The 20,214-nt window shown below is 47.6% G+C and overlaps 1 protein-coding gene across 1 annotated transcript; it reads left to right on the top strand.

Annotated features, from left to right (window-relative positions):
• The first annotated feature begins 172 nt into the window (after positions 1-172).
• On the top strand, positions 173-19,225 carry DESI1 (desumoylating isopeptidase 1). Its single transcript, XM_028115388.2, has 6 exons — positions 173-480; positions 10,544-10,565; positions 11,713-11,782; positions 14,096-14,205; positions 14,877-14,999; positions 16,692-19,225. Exons 1-6 carry the CDS (start codon positions 393-395, stop codon positions 16,783-16,785), a joined length of 507 nt encoding a protein of 168 aa, XP_027971189.1. The 5' UTR covers positions 173-392; the 3' UTR covers positions 16,786-19,225.
• Positions 19,226-20,214: the final 989 nt, after the last annotated feature.

Genomic DNA, 20,214 nt, shown 5'->3' with positions numbered 1-20,214 from the left:
TCCTCAAGTTGACACGCCCACTTCCACCACCCCCTTTCCGCAACTGTCCCGAACTAAGCCAACCCCGTCCGCGAGAGCCCCGCCCCCTACCGCGAAACCCCGCCCCTCGCCGCCCGTCGGGACGGTAGGCACATGCGCAAGAGTGCGTCCCCGCCCCCGCCCCCTCTTCCGCGCGGACCCTGCCAGTCCCGGCTCTGTCACCTCACAGTAGTCGTTGCCGGTGGCGGGTGCCGGGGCGCGTGCAGCGCAGGGCCGCCTTTCCCCCGCCCCTCAGGCCGGGCCTGGGCTCGGTCCCCCGCTCCCTCCGTTCCCCACCCCCGTCGGGTACGGGAAGGTCCAAGCCGCTGCCGGGTGCCTGAGGGACTTCGTGGCCGCCGCCGCCACGGGTCCCGATGGAGCCGCCGAATCTCTATCCGGTGAAGCTCTACGTGTACGACCTGTCCAAGGGCCTGGCCCGGCGGCTCAGCCCCATCATGCTGGGTGAGGGGGCTGGGGGCGGGTGAGAGGGTGCCGGGCCGGCCGGCAGCGGTAGAGAGGCCTGGACCACCGCTCAGGGGGAGACGCGGGGCCCAGAGGATGGAGGAAAGCGCGAGTGTAGAAGGGAAAGGTCTGAGGTTCGGGCGCCTGGAGCCCCACTTTCCCGACTTCACGTTTGAATCCAGGAGGAAGGGATGGAGAAGTCACGCCCTCCCCCTGCCCCCTCCGAGCCGTAGGGTGAGCGGGCGCTGCTGCCCGGCGGCTCCCCTGCCTCACTTGGGGAGCCCTTTACACTCCTTCCTCGGCGCAGTGTAGGGGAGGTGAGGATGCCTGCCGCGCGATGCCCCTCGTGGTGAAAGGGACACTGCAGAGATCCCCAGGTGGCCCTTAGAGAGCCTTCCGTCCGTGCCAAAAGGAAACTGCCGTCTCTGGGGTAGATAGGAATAGGAAGCTAGAGCCGCACGGGGGCCCAGCCATTGCTCCCAGGTAGAGGTAAAGTCAGGTCTACTGGGGCCCGAACTCGAGAATTCAAGTTCTGCCCTGACAATGCGGTCTTGTCAACAGTTTCTAAGTTAATTGCTTTTGCCCAGATGGTTAGAAAGCAATTCTGGGAGAGGATTGGATACAGTTGTGTCAGTAAGGATTAGTAAAGGAAGTATTTCCGTTGTGCTCCATTAAACTACTTAACCTACCAGGAGAGAAAATCAGCCCTAGTTCGCTGTACATCAAACCTCATTATAACCCAAATACCAAAATGTCTCATCTAACATAGAAATTGTCCAGTTTGTGATTTCAGTTGATATTGGGCAGGAAAGGATTCCAGGAATTGAAAAACTGAACAGCTTTGGCAACATCCATTTGAATTTGAATGGCTAGTTTTTCCTGGCTTTTATGGACGCATTAGAGAGTGTTTTAGTTTATCTTGGTAAGACAAGAGGCTGAAGTCAAGTAAGCAAGGCTACTTTGGAAGGCATCTTTTCAATGTCCTTGAGTTTCTGATGTATCATAATGAGTTGCACTTTAACCCTGGGCCAGTGAATGGTTACTCATATTTGGCCTCACATCAGAATCACCTGGGATGCTTGTTAAAAATACAGATAACTTCACTTTCAACAAGTTTTTTTCAATGGAAATAGAGAAAACAAAGTTGGAACAGTTCTTTAAATATTCAGGTGTGTTTAAAGCAAAGGATTTATACATGCTGGTGTAGGCAAATAATTATCTGGAAGAATACATAAGGAATTGAAACAGTGGTAACTTATGGAAAGGGGAACTTGATGCCAGAGGACAGAAATAGAAGGGAGACTTTACTATAAACTTTCTGTACCTTTTGAATTGTGTACTACACACATATATTATCTATTCAAAATAAACAAAGTTTTAAATATATGGATTCTAGAGCCTCATTACACAGGTCCGAAATAAGAATCTTCTGGAGTTTTGATCCAAAAACCTGTATTTTTAATAAGCTCTTCAGGTAATTGTTATGTAGTCAGTCCATTGTTGGCTAGAAGTTTGGGCCTAGATCACCAGTTGTTTAAAATGAGTAGGGCAAAGCTGAAAGCAAAACTTACAAAGTCACAGGGGAACGTGCTAATCACTAACAGATTACATCAGTCAAGTTCTAACTAAACTTCTTGGAATGGAGCCATTATTTGGTTAGTTTGATCATAGCTATAAGTGCCTTGAAGGATCACTGCTTCATGATTCATTCAACGATTGTTTTTTGAGTGCTTCCTATGTGTTAGTCTATGTGTTAAGCTTAACTGAGGACAATATATTGAGCAAAGATGTTCATTGCCATCATGGAGCTGCTAACTGGGGAAAATATTAAATATAAGCAAAGAAAATAATTATTTCAAATACTAACTGTGGTAAGTGTTAGGCTGTGCAAGAAGCAAACAGGATGCTGAGATCGAAAGTGACAAGAGAAACCTAACTTTATTTTTTTAAATCATGGCCACATTTTTCTTTTCTTTTTTTTTAAGATTTTATTTATTTATTTGACAGAGAGCGAGACAGCGAGAGAGGGAACACGAGCAGGGGGAGTGGGAGAGGGAGAAGCAGGCTTCCCGCAGAGCAGCGAGCCTGATGCGGGGCTCGATCCCAGGACCCTGGGATCATGACCTGAGCCGAAGGCAGATGCTTAACAACTGAGCCACCCAGGTGCCCTGAGAAACCTAACTTTAAGTAAGGGTATCAGAAGGAATGACTTAAGTTGGGAAGTCAAGGAGGAAGAAGTAGTCACAAGGAGGGTGGTAAGGGAGTTGTAGTGTTCTAGGCATAAGGAGGATCAATCTGCCAAGGCCCTGAGGTAGGATAGAGCCTGGCCTTGTCCTGGAACTGAAAGAAGGTCTTTGTGGAGCATCATGGGTGAAGGGAAAAGTGCCATAACTGAAGGTGGAGGGCCGGACCTGCCCCCTCCCCCTTCTTTTTTAAATAAATGTGAAATCCTAGAAGGATCACAGGCAAAAATGGGAACTTCACCAATTTGGCACATCTGACCACAGTGGTATTTCTGAGAACATAACCTTGCCTGCAAATCTAATTCTCTCTTCTCTATCCCTTTTTCCCCATATTGCCTTTTGTCTTTTGCAAAAGTAATGAAAGGGTTATCAAAGCTAATAATCACACTTTTCTAGAGTTGGAAACTTAGGGGAAATGGGCATTGCCTTACTGGTTCATCCTATCCAGACATCACCAACCTTAACGGTGGGTATGTCCCAGTTCTGTGAGCAGCCATATATTGATTTCCCATTCCTAAATATTATTTGAACCTTTAAAAAGTCCACCTTTTTCCTGATTTTTGCTATGACTTCCAGAAGCATATTAATAGCTAGCATTTATTGAGAATTTATTAAGAACTTAGCATTTATTGAGAGTGTCAGACTCTTTTTTTCTGAGTACTTTGTGTGTGTTATAATCCTCACCACAATTTTGTGAGGTAGGTCCTGTCATTACTTTCATTTTTCATTTGAGGAACCTGAGACATAAGGCGTTAAGAAACTTGCCCCAGCTCACACAGCTGGTAAGTGGTAGGGATAGGTTATAAACACAGGCAGTCTGACTTTCAGAGCTCATGTTGTCAATCATTTTGTTATATCATATATCACCTCTACTGTGTAATGTGTCCCTTTATAATTTTTCAAGTTTGTAAAGGCATCTTTGGTCAAGTGTTTCAAATTTGGATGAGAAAAGGATCTGGGTTCAATGTGTATGTGCCATTCATAATCATAGATTTATGATCATTCCTCATAGCCTTCATTTTCCCAAATTAAATTAGTGTGACCTCATCAGTTGTACCTTCTTATTCTTGTTATGATGGTTCCTCATTGTAAGACCCCATCTTGGGGTACCTGGGTGGCTCAGTCGGTTGAGTGTCTGCCTTCTGCTCAGGTCATGATCCCAGGTCCTGGGATCAAGCCCCGCATTGGGCCTTCTGCTCAGCAGGGAGCCTGCTTCTCCCCCTCCCTCTCCCTACTGCTCTGCCTACTTGTGCTCTCTCTCTCTCTCTCTCTGTCAAATAAATAAACAAAATCTTATTTATTTGACAGAAAGACAGCGAGAGAAGGAACACAAGCAGGGGGCGTGGGGGAGGGAGAAGCAGGCTTTCCACGGAGCAGGGAGCTGGATGCGGGGCTCGATCCCAGGACCCTGAGATCATAACCTGAGCCGAAGGCAGACGCCTAACGACTGAGCCACCCAGGCGCCCCTTGTTGATTGTTTTCTAATCTAAAGTTTTGTGTGCATGCACATATCCCAGGTTTACATTTATTTTTTATTTTTTTCACAAGCCTATCTCAAAATTGTTCTTGGGTTTAAAGACAAGGATATAGAACATTGATATTTATTTCTTGGCAGAATGCAACCTAATGAATATTTGAGATTTTACTTTATACTCAGTTCCTTGCTTAATTCTGTAATACAAATAGTAATGAAATAAAAAACATGAACTCTGAGGGGTGCCTCAGTGGCTCAGTCGGTTAAGTATCTGCCTTTAGCTCAGGTCATAATCCTGGGGTCCTGGGATGGAGCCCTGTCGTAGGTCTCCCTGCTCAACGGGGAGTCTGCTTCTCCCTCTCCCTCTGACCTTCCCCCCTCCTCATGCTCTCACTTGTGCATGTGCACTCTCTACCTCTCTCTCTCTCAAATGAATAAATAAAAAATCTTAAAAAAACAACCATGAACTCTGTCCTCCAGGGGTTTATTTCACTAAAAATAACATACGGGCACATGCAGTATTAAGAGAACAGCATAAAAGAGATTGTAACTGGATGCCAGAATGAGCAAGTGGTGAAGCAATTATTTTAGATCTTGAAAGAAGGGAAAGGCCATGGTGGGCTGCATGTGTCAGAAAGACTTCAGTGAGAACCTTGAGCTGCTGGAGGGCAGAGACACTGTCTCATTTCTCTGTATGTCCCCAGTGGCCATTCAGAGCTGGTGCTCATTAATTTTTTTTAAAGTAAGTTCTACACCCAATGTGGCGCTTGAACTCACGACCCTGAGATTAAGAGTCGCATGCTGTACTGACTGAGCCAGCCAGGGGCCCCACAATAAGTATCGATTATAGGAACAATTGAGACTTGAACTCAAGCTTGAAGATTACATAGAATTTATTTGAATCTGAAGGGGTTTTAAAGTTTTAATGCCCATCTATTAGATTTTTAATGCCATCTATTTAGATTTTTATTGCTGCTTGTGTGAACTACTTTTTATCCATCTAATGAATTAATTTAGTAATCATGAGATTTCATTATGGCAAAATGAAAACTAATGCAGCTTACAAGGCCCTTTGTGATCCTTCTGCTTTTCTCTCCACCCTCATCTGTCTACACATGCTCAACACAATCAGCAGGAGCCTTTCTCCACTGGATTCCACAAGAGTTAAGCTCTAGGGGAAATGATCTGTATGACTATTTTCTCAGTTCTGCCAATAGATACCTTAGGGCATGAAGGCTTAATGCTCTGGCAGAACCCTGGTGGAAAAGGGCTAGATACACTAATAGGACTGAACCTGTTCAGCTTTTTCACCTCTTGGCTCTTCAAAGGCTATGCCATCTGCCCAGAATACTTTCGCTTGGCCTGGCTAACTTCTGCTCATCCTCAAGGTCTCAACTAACATGTCTCTTCCTCCAGGAAGCCTTCCCTGACCCCCACCCCACAAATCTTGGTCATGTGTCCCTAGTATATGCTCATAACATCTTGTACATAGCATTCATCATTCTATTTTATAATTGCTTGTTTTCTTTATTAGAGAGCGAGCACCCACAAGCAGGGCAGGGTGGCAGAGGGAGAGAAGGAGAAAGAGAATCTTAGGCAGGCTCCACACTCCACGCAAAGCCCAACGTGGAGTTCAGTCTCATGACCCTGAGATCATGAAGTGAGCCGAAATCGAGTCAGACACTGGGCCACCTGGGTGACTCAGTTGGTTAAGCATCTGCCTTCAGCTCAGGTCATGATGCCAAGGTCCTGGGATCAAGCCCCACATTGGGCTCCCTGCTGAGCAGGGAGCCTGCTTGTCCCTCTCCCTCTGCCTGCCACTCCCCCTGTTTGTGGTTGTGCGCTCTCGCTCGCTCTCTCTCTCTGTCAAATAAATACGTAAAATCTTTAAACAAAAGTCAGACGCTGAACCAACTGATCCACCCAGGCACCCCTGTAATTGCTTATTTTTCTCATCAGTGTGCACACATCCCCAGAACTGGACTGGAAGCTCCACTGGGGACAAGAACTTATTCTCCACTGGGGACAAGAACTTATTCTCCACTGGGAACAAGATTTATTCAGAGTCTAGCACAGTGATTGGTGTTCAGTAAATATAGCCTGGCTGAATGGTGGAATGTTGCAGACCTACCTCGAAGCATTGCTATAAGGCCTGACTAATGAAAACAAGCAGTGATGAAAAGGGAACCCTTGGGCGCCTGGGTGGCTCAGTTGTTAAGCGTCTGCCTTCAGCTCAGGTCATGATCCCAGGGTTCTGGGATCGATCCCCACATCAGGCTCCCTGTTCAGTGGGAAGCCTGCTTCTCCCTCTCCCACTCCCCCTGCTTGTGTTCCCTCTCTCGCTGTCTCTCTCTCTGCTGAAAAATAAATAAAATCTCTGAAAGAAAGAAAGAAAGAAAAGGGAACCCTCACAGTACTGAGGAAAAGAACTCATATGTCAGTTATTTTATACAAGGAAAGAATCCTGTACTGGCTCCAACAAACCCTAGCATTAGAATATCAAGTAGTTTTAAACCTACTTTTTTTGAAGATCAAAATACCCTCTCAGTTTTTAACTGATGTTAAATGTACTGCATTTGATTTTGTGATAACCTTTCTCTGCCTAAAGGAAGGGAAAGCCCTCCTGCCAATAGGCTTTTTTTTTTTTCTTTACAATATTGGCACACAGGCCCACTTATGTTATGCAAATGTTTCCTTTTACCTTTTTCCCACCTAGATTCAATATTTATCCAGTGGCCCCAGGGAAGAGCAAGCTGATTTTGTAAGTTAACATTAACCCCTTCACATTGCTGGTAATCTGGCAGATGCTGAGCCAACCAGCAGATTAAAACACAGCCAGTTAGGGGTGCCTGGCTGGCTCAGAGGAGCATGTGGTTCGATCTCGGGGTTGTGAGTTTGAGCCCCACATTGGGTGTAGAGATTACTAAAAATAAACCTAAAAAAATTTTTAATTAAAAAAAACAATGCCAATTAAAACCACTGTCAAGGGGTGTTTGGCTGGCTCGGTAGGCGGAGCATATGACTCTTGATCTCAGGGTTGTGAGCTCAAGCCCCACATTCAGTGCAGAGATTACTTAAAAATAAAATCCTAAAAATAAATAAATATACTCTCAATAACACTGTATGTTAACTGGAATTAAAAAACTGGAATTAAAATACTGGAATTAAAATAAAATAAATAAAAACACTATCATTAGAGAAATTTGGGAGGTGAGCTGGAGCTGCACTTGATTTATACCAGTGACCTAATGCTACTTGCACAGAGCCCGTGCTGCCCCATCACCAAATAGACCTTTGTAGAACACCAGCAGTATTCCAGGTGCTGATCTTGAGCATGTCCTACAACCAGCATGTATGTCTATGTGCTCCATCCATGTTAACTGATAAGGAGGTGGATGGAGTATTTTCTCCTTGGCTTTTATATACTAACTTAACTTTACAATCAGTGGAATGCTGACTAATGCAGACCTCACTCTGCATTCTTTGTTACTCTTGATGAAAACAGGACTGATATCCATGTCTTCCATTTGTTTTCATGTACATACTTCGTAGGCCTCGAAATCAGTGCACTGGTTGTGCCAACAAGCTTAGAGACAGGCAGGCATCTGACCCACCCACTCTTTGACCTGCTGAGGAAATCCTAGTGGGAAAATAATCTGCTTCTGTAGTGTGCTAATATCCACTGAGCCTAATTCATGTTCCAAAATGGTCTTGTGACCTAATTCAATCTCAAATCACCACCTCCTACTCACCTACTCCCACCCCAGTGTGGCCAAAAAAATTAAAAAATCAATTTAGTTCCACTTTCCAATGCCTGTCACCCAATGGAGGAGACCATGGCCCTTGTTTTTTCCTCCCAAGAACAGGCTGCAGAGCAGTATTTCTACCTGAGCTGCTCCAACGGGTACATTGTCATATCGTGTTTTTCCTTCTTGCTTTTATACCTGACAAACCATCCATCTTTATTTACCTGTTTGTAAAATGATGTTAATAAATATTTACCCTACTCTACCACATAAGGATGTTGTGAGAATAAGGATAACTGTGAAGCAGTTCACATTAAGAAAGGATGTAAGTCTGCTTAGTCCACATTTGAAGATGCTTGTCCTAAATGGGTCACCACTGCCCGTCAGCATCCGGTCTGTTTCTCATCCACCACTGTGAGATTTCAGCTCAGTTTGGATAAGGGCAGAGCCTGCCCCCACAGTCTTTAGGGGACTACCTCAGAAACCCCAGTCCAGAATCGCTCTGTCCATTTGGGCCTTGTGGGCCAAAGTAGCAGGTCTTTTAGTGAAAAGCACACTGGTTTCCTAACTAGAGGAGAGACAGAACTCTGCTACATTTTCTTTTCCTTGTTATTTCATTTAGCCTGGCAACACTAACAGGGAATGAAATGTTTATATGTAAAATAGACATAGTATTTCATATTAATTCCTTACATACTGAAATCTCTTCTTAGATCTTACCACCAATCCTGAGGTAAAATTTATCTTCTGGGGGTCTTTACCCTTTTCCCCAAGGCCATTATACCTAATGTAGTCTCTATTTATCAAACCTCTGGGTACCACACACTGTGATGCCTTATTTTATTTTATTTTTTCAAGAGGGGAGGAAGGGTAGAGGGAGAGAGAGAATCTTAAGGAGACTCTCCGCTGAGCACGGAGCCAATGCAGGGCTCGATCTCACAACCCTGAGATCATGACCTGAGCCGAAATCAAGAGTTGGACGCTTAACCAATGAGCCACCCAGGTGCCCCTACAGTTCTCTTAAAAGACATAGGTGTCTTTTATTTTTATTTATTTTTTTATTTTTTTAATAGAGAGTCCAAGCAGGGGGAGCGGCAGGGAGAGGAAGAAGCAGGCTCCCACTGAGCAGGGAGCCCAACATGGGGCTTGATCCCAGAACCCTGAGATCATGACCCGAGCTGAAGGCAGACGCTTAACTGACTGAGCCACCCAGGCGCCCCCATAGGTGTCTTTTTAAAAACATGGACCTGATCAAGGCACTCTACTGCCTAACAACCATGAATGCAGCACAGTGTAGGGCAGCCTTCTGTCTGGGCTTACCCCACTTTGCCGGCGCCCCTGCTGGCCACTTTCCCTCCTATCACCGTCACTGTCCTCTCTCCTCTAACCTCGCTTTATCACAACTGTGCATTTGCACATAATATTCACCCCGGCAGAGAGTCCATCCCTGCCCCTACTCATTCCCCAGTTGAATTGCAGCTTATAAAGGTAGTTCCTTATCGTTATTATATATAGCATCTCATTTTTACCACTCTGTAATTATTCCACTCTATAATTAGAGCCTATCAACATTGTATTTTACTTAGTTGTGTGTGTGTTTCTCTTTCCATTTGACTTTGGGCTCCTTAAAGGCAGGACAGTGATCTGTTCATATTTTCATTTCCATACCTAACATCATTTCTGCCATATGGAGATACAGAATATATTTGCATTGACTATTCAGATGGATGGCATTTGTCAAGTTTTGCCCAGTCATTTCCTGAAGAAGGATTTCACCTCACATATGTTCAATGAAGAAGTGGATAATAGCTTTTTTTATACCATTGTTCTGTTGTCTCTATATATGAGACAAAGAAAAGGCAAAGTTGAATTGACCCTGAAGGGAAAAGAAAAGCAGACACAAAATTGGGGTTCATCTATACCAGTGTTTTTTTTTTTTAAGATTTTATTTATCAGAGAGAAAGAGACAGAGGCAGGCAGAGGGAGAAGCAGGCTCCTTGCTTAGCAAGGAGCCCCATGTGGGACTCGATCCCAGGACCCTAAGATCATGACCTGAACCGAAGGCAGACGCTTAACTGACTGAGCCACCCAGGTGTCCGTATACCAGTGTTTTTTATCTTGCATTCTGATGAAGGATGCTAATCACTTTTTAACCTACTTAACACAACATACCTGTATTGGGACCTAAGGACCTTATTGGAGGAGAACTGCATTCCTAGAGAGTCCCCCAAGAGGTTTATAATGGGTTACTCTGGGTTTTTCTTTTCTTTTCTTTTCTTTTTTTTTTTTTAAGATTATTTCAGAAAGAGAGAGAGCGGGGCGGGGGGGCGGGGGGCAGAGGGAGAGGGAAAGAGAGTCTTTTTTCTTTTTTTCTCCCCTCAAGGGAGAGAGTCTTAAGCAGACCCTGCGCTCAGCACGGAGCTCAGTCCCACGACCCTGAGATCATGACCTGAGCTGAAACCAAGAGTCAGACACCTAACCGACTGTGCCACGCAGGCAACCCTGGGTTACTCTGGGTTTGAGTGATGTTCTGAATTTACTCAGGCTGGGAGGCCATTTAGTCTGATCCCAAGTGGCTAAATCTCTTCTTTTCTCTACAGGGAAACAACTGGAAGGCATCTGGTAAGTTGGGTGGGACTCTACATTGATTGGCTAGTTTATGAAACAAAGCAGTACCTGTGCATTTCAGGTCCCGGTCTGTGGCTTCCAGCTTGAAAGCCAGTACTCCGTATCATAAAATTTCCAGTTCCTAAAGCAGTGGTGGTTCTCAACCAGGGATAATTCTGTGCCCCAACCACCCACCCCAGGGACATTTGGCAGTGTCTAGAGACATTTTTGATGGGTAGGGGGAGGCCAGAGATGCTACTATATACATCCTACCATGCACAGGACAGTCCTTCACAACAAAGAATTATCCAGCCAAAAAATGGCAGTGGTGCTGAGGTTGAGACACCCGGCCCTAAAGAAAGGCAGAATGATGTCATGCCCACCCCTGACCAAGCTTTCTAACTACAGAAGTCTCAAGGGCCCCACATGTCTGTCAATCTTGGTCTCTCTGTACTGGATCCATCCCTGTCAGACAAGATGGTAGCTGAGCTCTCAGTTCCATTAATGAGGAAACCATAGGTCAGTATTCCATCTAGACTCCTAGAGCCTGCTGACATTGGGGATGACCAGAATGATCGTTTGCTTTGTTTGATTCAAACCAAGTAATATGAGCACCTTCCCCTGAAATAGGTCCAGATCTAGTCTTGCCCTCAGCATGGTCCAGGTTAACTGCTCCTGTTAGTTTTAAAAGCCTGGGAACACACCTTGGTCTGCAGACCTTTATTTCACTAATGGTTTGTCAGTATCGGTGAATCGAGGGCCTCCCCTCTGCTAACATAATCTGTAGCAGTGGTTCTCAAGGAGGACAGTTCTGCCCCCAAGGACATTCCATAGTGTCTGGAGACAGATTTGATTGTCACAATTGGGGGTCGGGGGGGAGGGTGCTCCTGGCATCTAGTGGGTAGAAGCCAGGATGCTGCTAAACCTCCTAGAATACACAGGATGGCCCCCCGGCAAAGAGTTCTCCAGCCCCAAATGTTAATAGTGCCAAAGTTGAGAAACTCTGATCTATGATATTTGTGCCTTTGGTTAGTTTCATAAGGCTGTTGACCTTGTAAGTCTATCCTTGGGCAGAAATGACTCTCCTCACAGTGTGGTATTTGCTTTTTCTCAGACCAGTTTTAAGTTTTCTGGCTTATTTTCTTTCTTCTCTGCATTGCAGGCACACCTCCATAGTTGTGCACAAGGATGAGTTCTACTTCGGCAGTGGCGGTATCTCCAGCTGTCCCCCAGTGAGTGGCTTCCCCCACACCCTTCCCCAGTCTCAAGTTCCCGGGGTTCCCGTAGACCAGGAGATTTGCTACCACTCTGTATGCCTGGCTTCTAGCCCAGTGGATGTCAGCCTGTGGCATGGTTCCTCATAACTCCTTTAAGACTCAGCTCAAGAGCACCCTTCCCTGGCCGCCTCTGTACTCCCTCAGCATGTGTGGGTCCCTCTGGGTCACACCGAGCATGATATGGTAGATGAGCTGTTCCTGAGTCTCTGCGGGGAGCTGTGTGTAAGCTCCTTGTGAGCTGAGACTGTGTCTCCCTCCCTGTTCCCGTCACCAGCTCAGTGCCTACCTCATAGCGTGAACTCAGCCAGTGTTCAGCCGAAGGATTAGGGCTCTGAGAGGTAAAGTGAGTTGCCCCAAGTTATAGGGCCAGTAAGTGGCACCGGGGCTAAAAGTCAGGACTCTCTGTCTCTAAAGTCCATGCACCTTTCCAAGAAATTTCTCTCTGAGCCATCTAAGAGATTTCATAGGAGGTGTTCAAGCAAAGACCAAGCAACCATTCATTTTGATACTCATAAATGAAAAGTCATTCTTGATTTCTTCTGCTCACTGTTCCCCACCTTCTCTAACAAATCCTTCACGAAGGCCAGTCAATTCTACCTTGTAAATGTATCTTAAGTCAGTCTCTCTCTCTTCATCTCTTCCCATATTTCCAGAGCTCTCACCTTCATCCATGCCACCCTCACAACTAGCCTGGACTGCAGCAATACATCTGCTCCTCCTCAGTCAGGACTCCACACAGGAGGTGAAGTGATCTTTTCAAAATGAAAATCTGATCATGGCATTCCCCCGCTTCAGTCAGAACTCTCCCCACTGCCCTTGGAATAAAACCCAGCAAGCTCAGCCCGACCTCCAGGCCCTATCTGATCTGGTCTCAGTCTCCCCCTCTGAATGACCTCTTTTCAGGTAGTGCCTTTCTCCACCCCCACCCCCTTCTCATTCCTAGAACATTCTGAGGACATTGGAACCTTCCCTCTCACTTCAGTCCACCTCCCTGATCCTTCACCTGGTTCTGCCTCTCCATCCTTCAGATTTGAGCTCAGTGTCAGTTTCTCAGGCGAGTCTTCCCAAACCCCTCAGACTGGAAAGGTCCCCTGTCGTACGTACTGATGGCATTCTGTACTTTTCCAGCAAGACCCTTACCGCAGCTCATAATTATGCATTGGTTTATGGAATTTTCTTGTCTGCCTTTCCCGCTAGACTATAAGCTCCACGAGGGCAAGAATCTCATCTGTTTTTCCCACATCGTACCCCCAGTGCCTAGCATAAGGCCCGGCACCTAGTAAGTTCTCAATGCATGTTTGTTACATGAGTGAATAATAGGGGCTCAACTAGTGACCTTTCAGTCTCTTGCAATTCTGAGACCATTATTCCTGGACTACCATAATTATCCTGCTCACCATGCTTTCCCCAGTGCCTCAAACAATGTCAGGCACACAGTAGGTGCTCAATAGCTATTGCATGAATGAATGGTCTTTTCTGGAAGCTCTGCTCAGGAGTGCTCTCCCTTACGCCCCCAATCCATTTCCAGCTCTGTCTTCCCCAGTGATCTGTTGCTTCACCCTTGGCTCGTTCTCCCTTGGCCTCAGTCTCTCCTTTGGTCTGCTATGGCAGTCTGTTAACCCACGGCAGAGGGTTTTCTGCAGGCCTTCCATGGGCCATTAACTCCCTTGCCTGGGGAACCCTATCATCGTTGTTAGATTAGCCTCATAGATCCAAATAGGACTGAGTTGTGGAAGTATTTGCCAGCCCGCCAGATTTCTCAGAGTCCTTCACACTTTCCCAGTCTTATAAGGGATATCAAGTGTGTCACAAGAAAAAACTGGCTGCATACACTTAAATTAGGCATAGAAAGATGGCCTGTCAGGTGCTAGCCATTTCTGGTTATCCTATTGTGCCTTGGGATCAGGCACGTTGGGGACAAAGGGAGACTTCAGGTTCTGGGTTTCTTTTTTTTTTTTAATCAACCAGATGAGTAGACATCATCAGGGGTCTGACCAACCAGAGACTTGGCTTCCCAGGGCCCCGCCAGAAACCAGCAGCCCAGCTTCTTAGCCATGTTGCCAGAATGTGGCAATGGAGAGTTGACAAGAAGCTCTAAGCCATTGCAGCCTCGATCCAAATAGGAAATAACACTCTTCATCTGCCCTGGGTGCTCTGAAAGGTAAACGTTGTTGGAACAGAGCTTTGGTGGTCTTCCATGGGAAGCCACGTGAAAAAAATTCAGTGGAGATGGTGACTTAATGACTTTCTCTGGGTTGGCTTTTTTAGGGAGGGACATTGCTTGGGCCCCCAGACTCTGTGGTTGATGTGGGGAGCACAGAAGTCACAGAAGAACTCTTTCAGGAGTACCTGTCCTCCCTGGGGGAGTCTCTGTTCCGGTGAGTGGAGACATGGGTGGTGGTTAGTCATGTCTGTTCCCCCGCTAGACAGTCGGCCCCGGAGGCAGCCACCAGCTCACATCCCCTAGAGCACTCAGCACAAGGTCTGGCCAAGTATTTGCTGAATAAATTTGAAGAGAAGGAAGTTATGCCACAGATAGAGCTCAGCGTTGCTCCAAGGCAGACACTCTGTCCCAGCGTACCTTCTGCTGAAACTCTGAGGGAAGGAAGGGCTATTTATTCCTCCTGACTGAAATCAGCAGCTGCTGCTCTCAACCCATACTGGGCAAGTATCTTGTCCTGAAAAATCAAAAATGGGGCTTGTGGAGGGGTTGGGATGACATGCGACCTTGAGCAGGTTTTCTCTTCAAGAAGCTTTAGTCATTTGCAGTAAGTGTTCAATCTAACCCTTGAGCTCTGCTTTTGTGAATATAAAGATTCTCCTGAAACTGTAGAGGAGCCATATATTTTTATCTCATCCTTCCCTTAAAAATCGGTGTTTTATGGTCCAAGGTGGCAAATCCAGCAGTCCTTTGGAGCGTAAGAGAGAAGGAGAACCCTAGTCCTCGTACCCAGCTGTGCTCACCATGCCTTTACTCGGTTTGAGTTATTCCACATATGTGCTTGCTGCTCCTCTGATCTGTTTGCCAAACCTTTCCCACAATGCACAGGAGAGAGGCCTACAACGTCTTTGAAAACAACTGTAACACCTTTACCAACGAAGTGGCACAGTTCCTGACCGGAAGGAAGATCCCTTCTTACATCACTGACCTTCCCTCTGAAATTCTGTCCACGTAAGTGGCCTCGATCTCTGGCCCTGCCCCTGAAGCCCCCATTCACAGTCAGTACGGCTCGTCTGGCCCACGTCCGCCGTCCCTGCTCTCAGCGGAACCCTCCCGTCCTCGGTGGGCCCTGTCGTGATGGCACCTGCCAACGGGGAGAGCCACCATTCCCTCCAGTCACTGGTGCCCACCTCTGTGACCTTCACCCTCCTTGGAGTTGGACCTGTTCTACCCTGGCCTGAGTGCAACCACAGAACTTAGAAACCCACTTGAATCTGGCTCCAGCATTTGTACAGATTCCTGGCATCTGTCTTTCACATTGCTCATGAAGCAGGCCGCTCCCAGCAGTGCTTGCATAAAATACACTTTTAGATGGACAAGCAGAGGACAGATCAGAGAATTAATAGTGTGGCTTATTCTGTAAATGTCATTTGTTGGTCTTGCTTCCCCTGCACCATGAGCTCTTTGATGCTCTCAAAGACAACATCCTACTGGCCCTCATATCTTGTAGTGCAAAGTCAGCCCTCTGTAAACGTTTTCTTTAGGTACACACTGTAGCCCCGCCCACCCTGGTGTAGTCCCAGCTTTGTGGGCCATCATCCAGGCAGTGTCCCCTAAAAGGACACACACACCCAAACCCATTATACCTTTCCCCTCCTTCGCTGTTGATTATGTTCAGGCAGCCTCTACCCACTCCAGGACCATGTCCATCTGCTGACTCTGACTCAGTTTCTCCTGAACTGGCACCCTGTCCACCAGAGATCCTGACAGGTTTAGCAGGCTCGGGAAGATGAGCTGTTTTTCACACCTGGGTAGGAAACCCTCAGGGAAAACTTGCAGAGGAAATGGGACAGCTGTGTCCAGCTGGTGAGGAGAGCCCCATCTCCTGGCCCTGGCCCTCCCTGCCTATTCCTCAGTGGGTGTGTCGAACCCCCACAGCCTTGCTAAAGGATCTAGGTTATGGGGCCCTAAGCAAGTAGAAGTAGCTGGAACATTCTTGCTATTGTTATTTGATGGGTGGAGTTCTAGGACTTGTCTGGATTAGGGTTTCATCTGTTTATGCTCAAGAATGCTTCATTCCCTTTAAACCTGGATGGGATTTTCAAAAATGGAAATATCCCCCAAAGAAAAAGAAGGCCAGTAACTGAGATGTGTTGTGGGCCCCCTGATTTAAGGTTCTAGGAATTTTGGAAAATCTCTAAGACTCCAGTTTTTGCAGTGTTTTTTTCCAGCCAAGCTACTCTGAGCGTGAACAGGGAGCCCTTTAGAAAGTGGCATTAACGCCCTCTGGTAACCTGCATTTGTCATTTTCCCTGAATATTCCCTGTACTCTAGAAGATCTCGTTTCCATACCCTTATTCTTTTGCCTCAGCTTCCTCGTTCAAACTTTATTTTATCTTCTTGTACCATGAGAGTTAAAGCTTCAGGTACAGAAAGGTCAGAAAGCTCTGGTTCCCTGTGTGTCGCTAACCTGTTCAAACCACAGCTAACCAGGATCTAGCAGATGGCAGCCCCTACTGAGGAGAGGGCCCCAGGGGTGAAAGGGCAGAGCAGGTTATCTCGAGAGCCCCTCGAGGAAGGTCATGTGCGGGGTATGTGAGAAAACTGAATGAGGCTGTGTTGGTGGCACCACCGCCCCTGTGGGTGCAGCTGTGACACTCTGCACCCAGCCCACCCCAGCCCCTGGGTCTCTTTTCTCCACAGGCCCTTCGGACAGGCCCTGCGGCCCTTCCTGGACCCCGTCCAGATCCAGCCTCCTGGAGGGAGCCCCGTGGGCCGACCCAACGGCCAGAGCTAACAGGACTGCATGGGACCGCCCTGCCTCACAGGGGCTTTTCCTTTTTAAACAAAACAAACCCTACCAGATTTCTATTTTATAATTTTACATCAGATCTAACAACCAGGGACGGCTTTTTAAATTTCCCAGGGAAGGAGATCATCAGGCTGCATGTAGGACAATGCTGCTAAGACACAGAACAAAATGCCATCCCTTCTAATAGTATTATACTAATTTATTAAGGCTGTCTTGTCTGTGAGTTCACTTTTGACGCTGCTTCCTGAGCGTCCTCCACACTGGAGAAAGGGAGGGGGTTTGTTTAAGCAGAAGGCAAGAGGCACAGTTTGGGGGAGCCCCGACCTAGCACCTCTTTCCAGAGAACGCCCGTGCTCTACCCAGGTTGTCACCACCTGCGGGACCCAGATGAGTTTTACGACATCCGTGGAACAGCAGTTGCGACGTTCCGGAAGCAGTTACTCCCTGGTTTTTAAATGAACCAAAGGACTTGGTGCACCTGGGACCCGTTTCAGCAAGACTAACCCAACCTAAGTGAACGCTGTAGCCGCAACCTCTCACCTTCCCTCCCTACCCCAGCAAGGCCATGGGGCCAGGCCTGGAGCAACCAGAAGCCTCAGGATCGAGGGAGAGTGACAGCAAGTGTCAGGCCAGAGAGTACAGGATAAAGCCATTCTTCCTTCCGCCTCCTGATTGCCAATCCTCTGACGTCAATTTTGGAGAACCTGCCTTGCTGCCTGTGGGCTGCTCTTCCTCAGCAGCCTGACCTTCCTCCTGACCTGTCATAGTGATGAAGGTTTGGGCTGGAGCGGCAGAGACCCCTGGGCCTTCTGTCTGCAAGTAATAATGTAGGTTATATTATCAGTCGCTGTACCCCCCACCCCCCAAACCAATATGCAATATTCGGCTAGGGACCAAGGGGAAGGGGTTCCCTGCTCTGGGAAAATATCCCTGATGTAGAAATAATAATAATGCAGAATCAAGGTGGCAAGAAAATTTGGAGTTGTTTCCAATAGAGATTTTTTTACATTATCCTCAATGTGTTTTGAAGGCACATGTTATTTCCGTTGTCATTCTGACTTTAAGGATGCATTGTTGAGAGCCTGCCTGGGCATTTTCCTAATGAGCTGCTGCTAGAGCTTATAGGGAGGAACAATCCAGACCTTTCTTCTCTGGAGAGGCTCTCAGATTCTTTTTCTTCACATGGCTCCCTTAAGTTAGTTTTTGGGGAGTGAGTGTGGTGAAGGGACTTCGAACTGCCAGGCCCCTGAGTCCCAGCCCTGGCATCTGTAGGCCCCTCCTGCCACAGCTCCTGCCACTTCTCAGACTTGAATTATGTTCTCTTTCCGGGGTCTGGCCCGTAGCAGGTGCCTTTGCTTTTCAAAAAGCTGCTGCTCATCTCTGGCCTCATCTCCTCCTGTCTCTGCCATGAGTCATAGCAGTTGGCACCAGCGCGGTCTCAGCTAGAGGAAAAGACGGTTTTCTGCCTTAGTGTTGGCCCGTGACCTGACCAGGGGCACCTCCACGGTGACCAGCTGTGATGTCAAAGGACATTTTGGAGAGCAGAACCCAGCAGAGACTGTTATTTAATGTGGTGGACCTACTGGCGGAATTGGGCTCATGGAGAATAGATTTCAGGCTGGATTTCTCCCAGGAGGACGGCTCGTTGGCGGAGGCCTTTGCCCCGCCTCCCACCCAGTTTCTCCCCTTTTCCGCTTGCCTCTCCTAGCCCTCTCTTCCAGGCTCCTGCTCCAGACCTCTCCTCCCAGAACTCTCAGCTCTATCCAGAAGGCACTGGGCATCACAGGCTCCTCACCCCCTTCTCCTCCATATCCAGGCTCAGCTGGCTTCACTCCTAATAGCAGTCTCTCCAGACCCAGGAGAAGTTAGCCAAAGTAGCTACCCTGAGAGACTGAGTCACTGGGTTCATCGAAAGCCCCCCTTCATGCCAGCAGCCATCTGTGCCAATGCCTGTGCCCTAGGGATTGTGGGGGGAGATGGAGGGATCAACCAGCCGTCTCCTCGGAGCTCTCCAGGAAGGCACACTCTTTTTCCCCAACCAAGTCCCACCGTCACTCATTTGGGAAGCTTGGGCTCAGGCTACGACCCCCAACCCCATCCTCACATTTCTCGGCCAATAGCAGAACCCCAGGAGCGTGCTCATTGTGACCAGCTAGCTCCACACAGGTGTGCGAGGTGAGCAGAGAGGGAAATGAGCCATGTGTGTAATCGTACCGTACTGTGGCCACCTCCGTGGAGGTCCACTGGCTTAAAGGGACAGGGAAGGAGGGGGGATGAGACCATCACCCCCTCTCCGAAATCAAGCTGTACCTTTGAGATTCCTTTGTGCCCTTGAAGTCAAACTGGTAACTGTCTAGTACGGAGGTGTTTGCTGGTGTTCTTTGGTGTTTTTTCTAACGCAATAAACTCATTTCTGCCTGCTGCATTTGTGTAGTGCTTGAAGGGCTGGGTATGCATCCAGCATAGCCAGGCTTCTGTCTCCGTCTGAGCTTAACTTCGCTGAGTCTGGATATTCTGCCTTTGCTTGGTTGTGAGCCTTATGGATAAGAAGTGATGATAGCAGGGAATAATGTATGACTTTCACCATTGGTTTACAAAAATGGGGACAAGGCCCAGAGAGAATATTACTTGGCCGATGTCACCTTGCAACTGGTGGTAGAGTAAGACTCAAAGCCTCATCTCCTGGCCCCAACTTCTGAGATCTTCCTCCAGAGGATGCTGGCCATCAGAGGACATCTGACCTCACCAAAAAGTGTTCACTTCTGGTTTCAGTTTGGCTATCGCCTGGGTCTATGGCCCCACGGATCTCTCCCCACCTTGTTACCGTGACCTCATTGAACAAGTTTGGGGATGGGTGGCTAGCTCTCTGAGCATCCCCTGGTACTACCAGACACAGCAGTGTGGCTGCAGGTGTCTGTAGGTTCAGTTGGCCTACTTTGCGTGAGCAGCTTCCCCAGGCTGAGCCTCTGCTGGGTGCTTTCACACACAACGGACTTGAGATGTAGATATGGGTCTCATGTTACAGATGGGGAGACAGGTGCAGAGAAAGGAAGTGATCCAGGGGGCACGTGGCTGAGCCCTTCAGTCTAGGTCATGTGTTCTCACCACCAGACCCGTGAGACCTCGCTGTTGAGGCACTGTGTGTCTTCAGCGTGCTAGCTAGAGGAGACAGTTCTGTCCCTCCAGAGGACACAGAGGGTAGGTGGCTTTGGCTGACATTGTTTTTTTCCCCCAAAGCTGGCATGTTCAGAGGCAGAACTCCTTAAGAGCGCCTGCTCTGAGATCACACAGCCTGGCCTTCAGTCCTAACTTTGCCACTTGGGGGCCAGTCTGTTAGTCTCCTTATCTGTAAAATGGGGTAAATGGTACCTACCTCACAGGGTGCTTTTCAAGAGAGTAAATGCCAAGTGCTCT

Source organism: Eumetopias jubatus, unplaced genomic scaffold (genome assembly GCF_037043125.1).
Source record: "Eumetopias jubatus isolate StellerSeaLion01/CBP00866 unplaced genomic scaffold, mEumJub1_p1.0 scaffold_8, whole genome shotgun sequence".
Taxonomy (NCBI): Eukaryota; Metazoa; Chordata; class Mammalia; order Carnivora; family Otariidae; genus Eumetopias; species Eumetopias jubatus.
The sequence above is the reverse complement of the archived record's forward strand: the minus strand, read 5'-3'. Positions and strand labels throughout refer to the sequence as shown.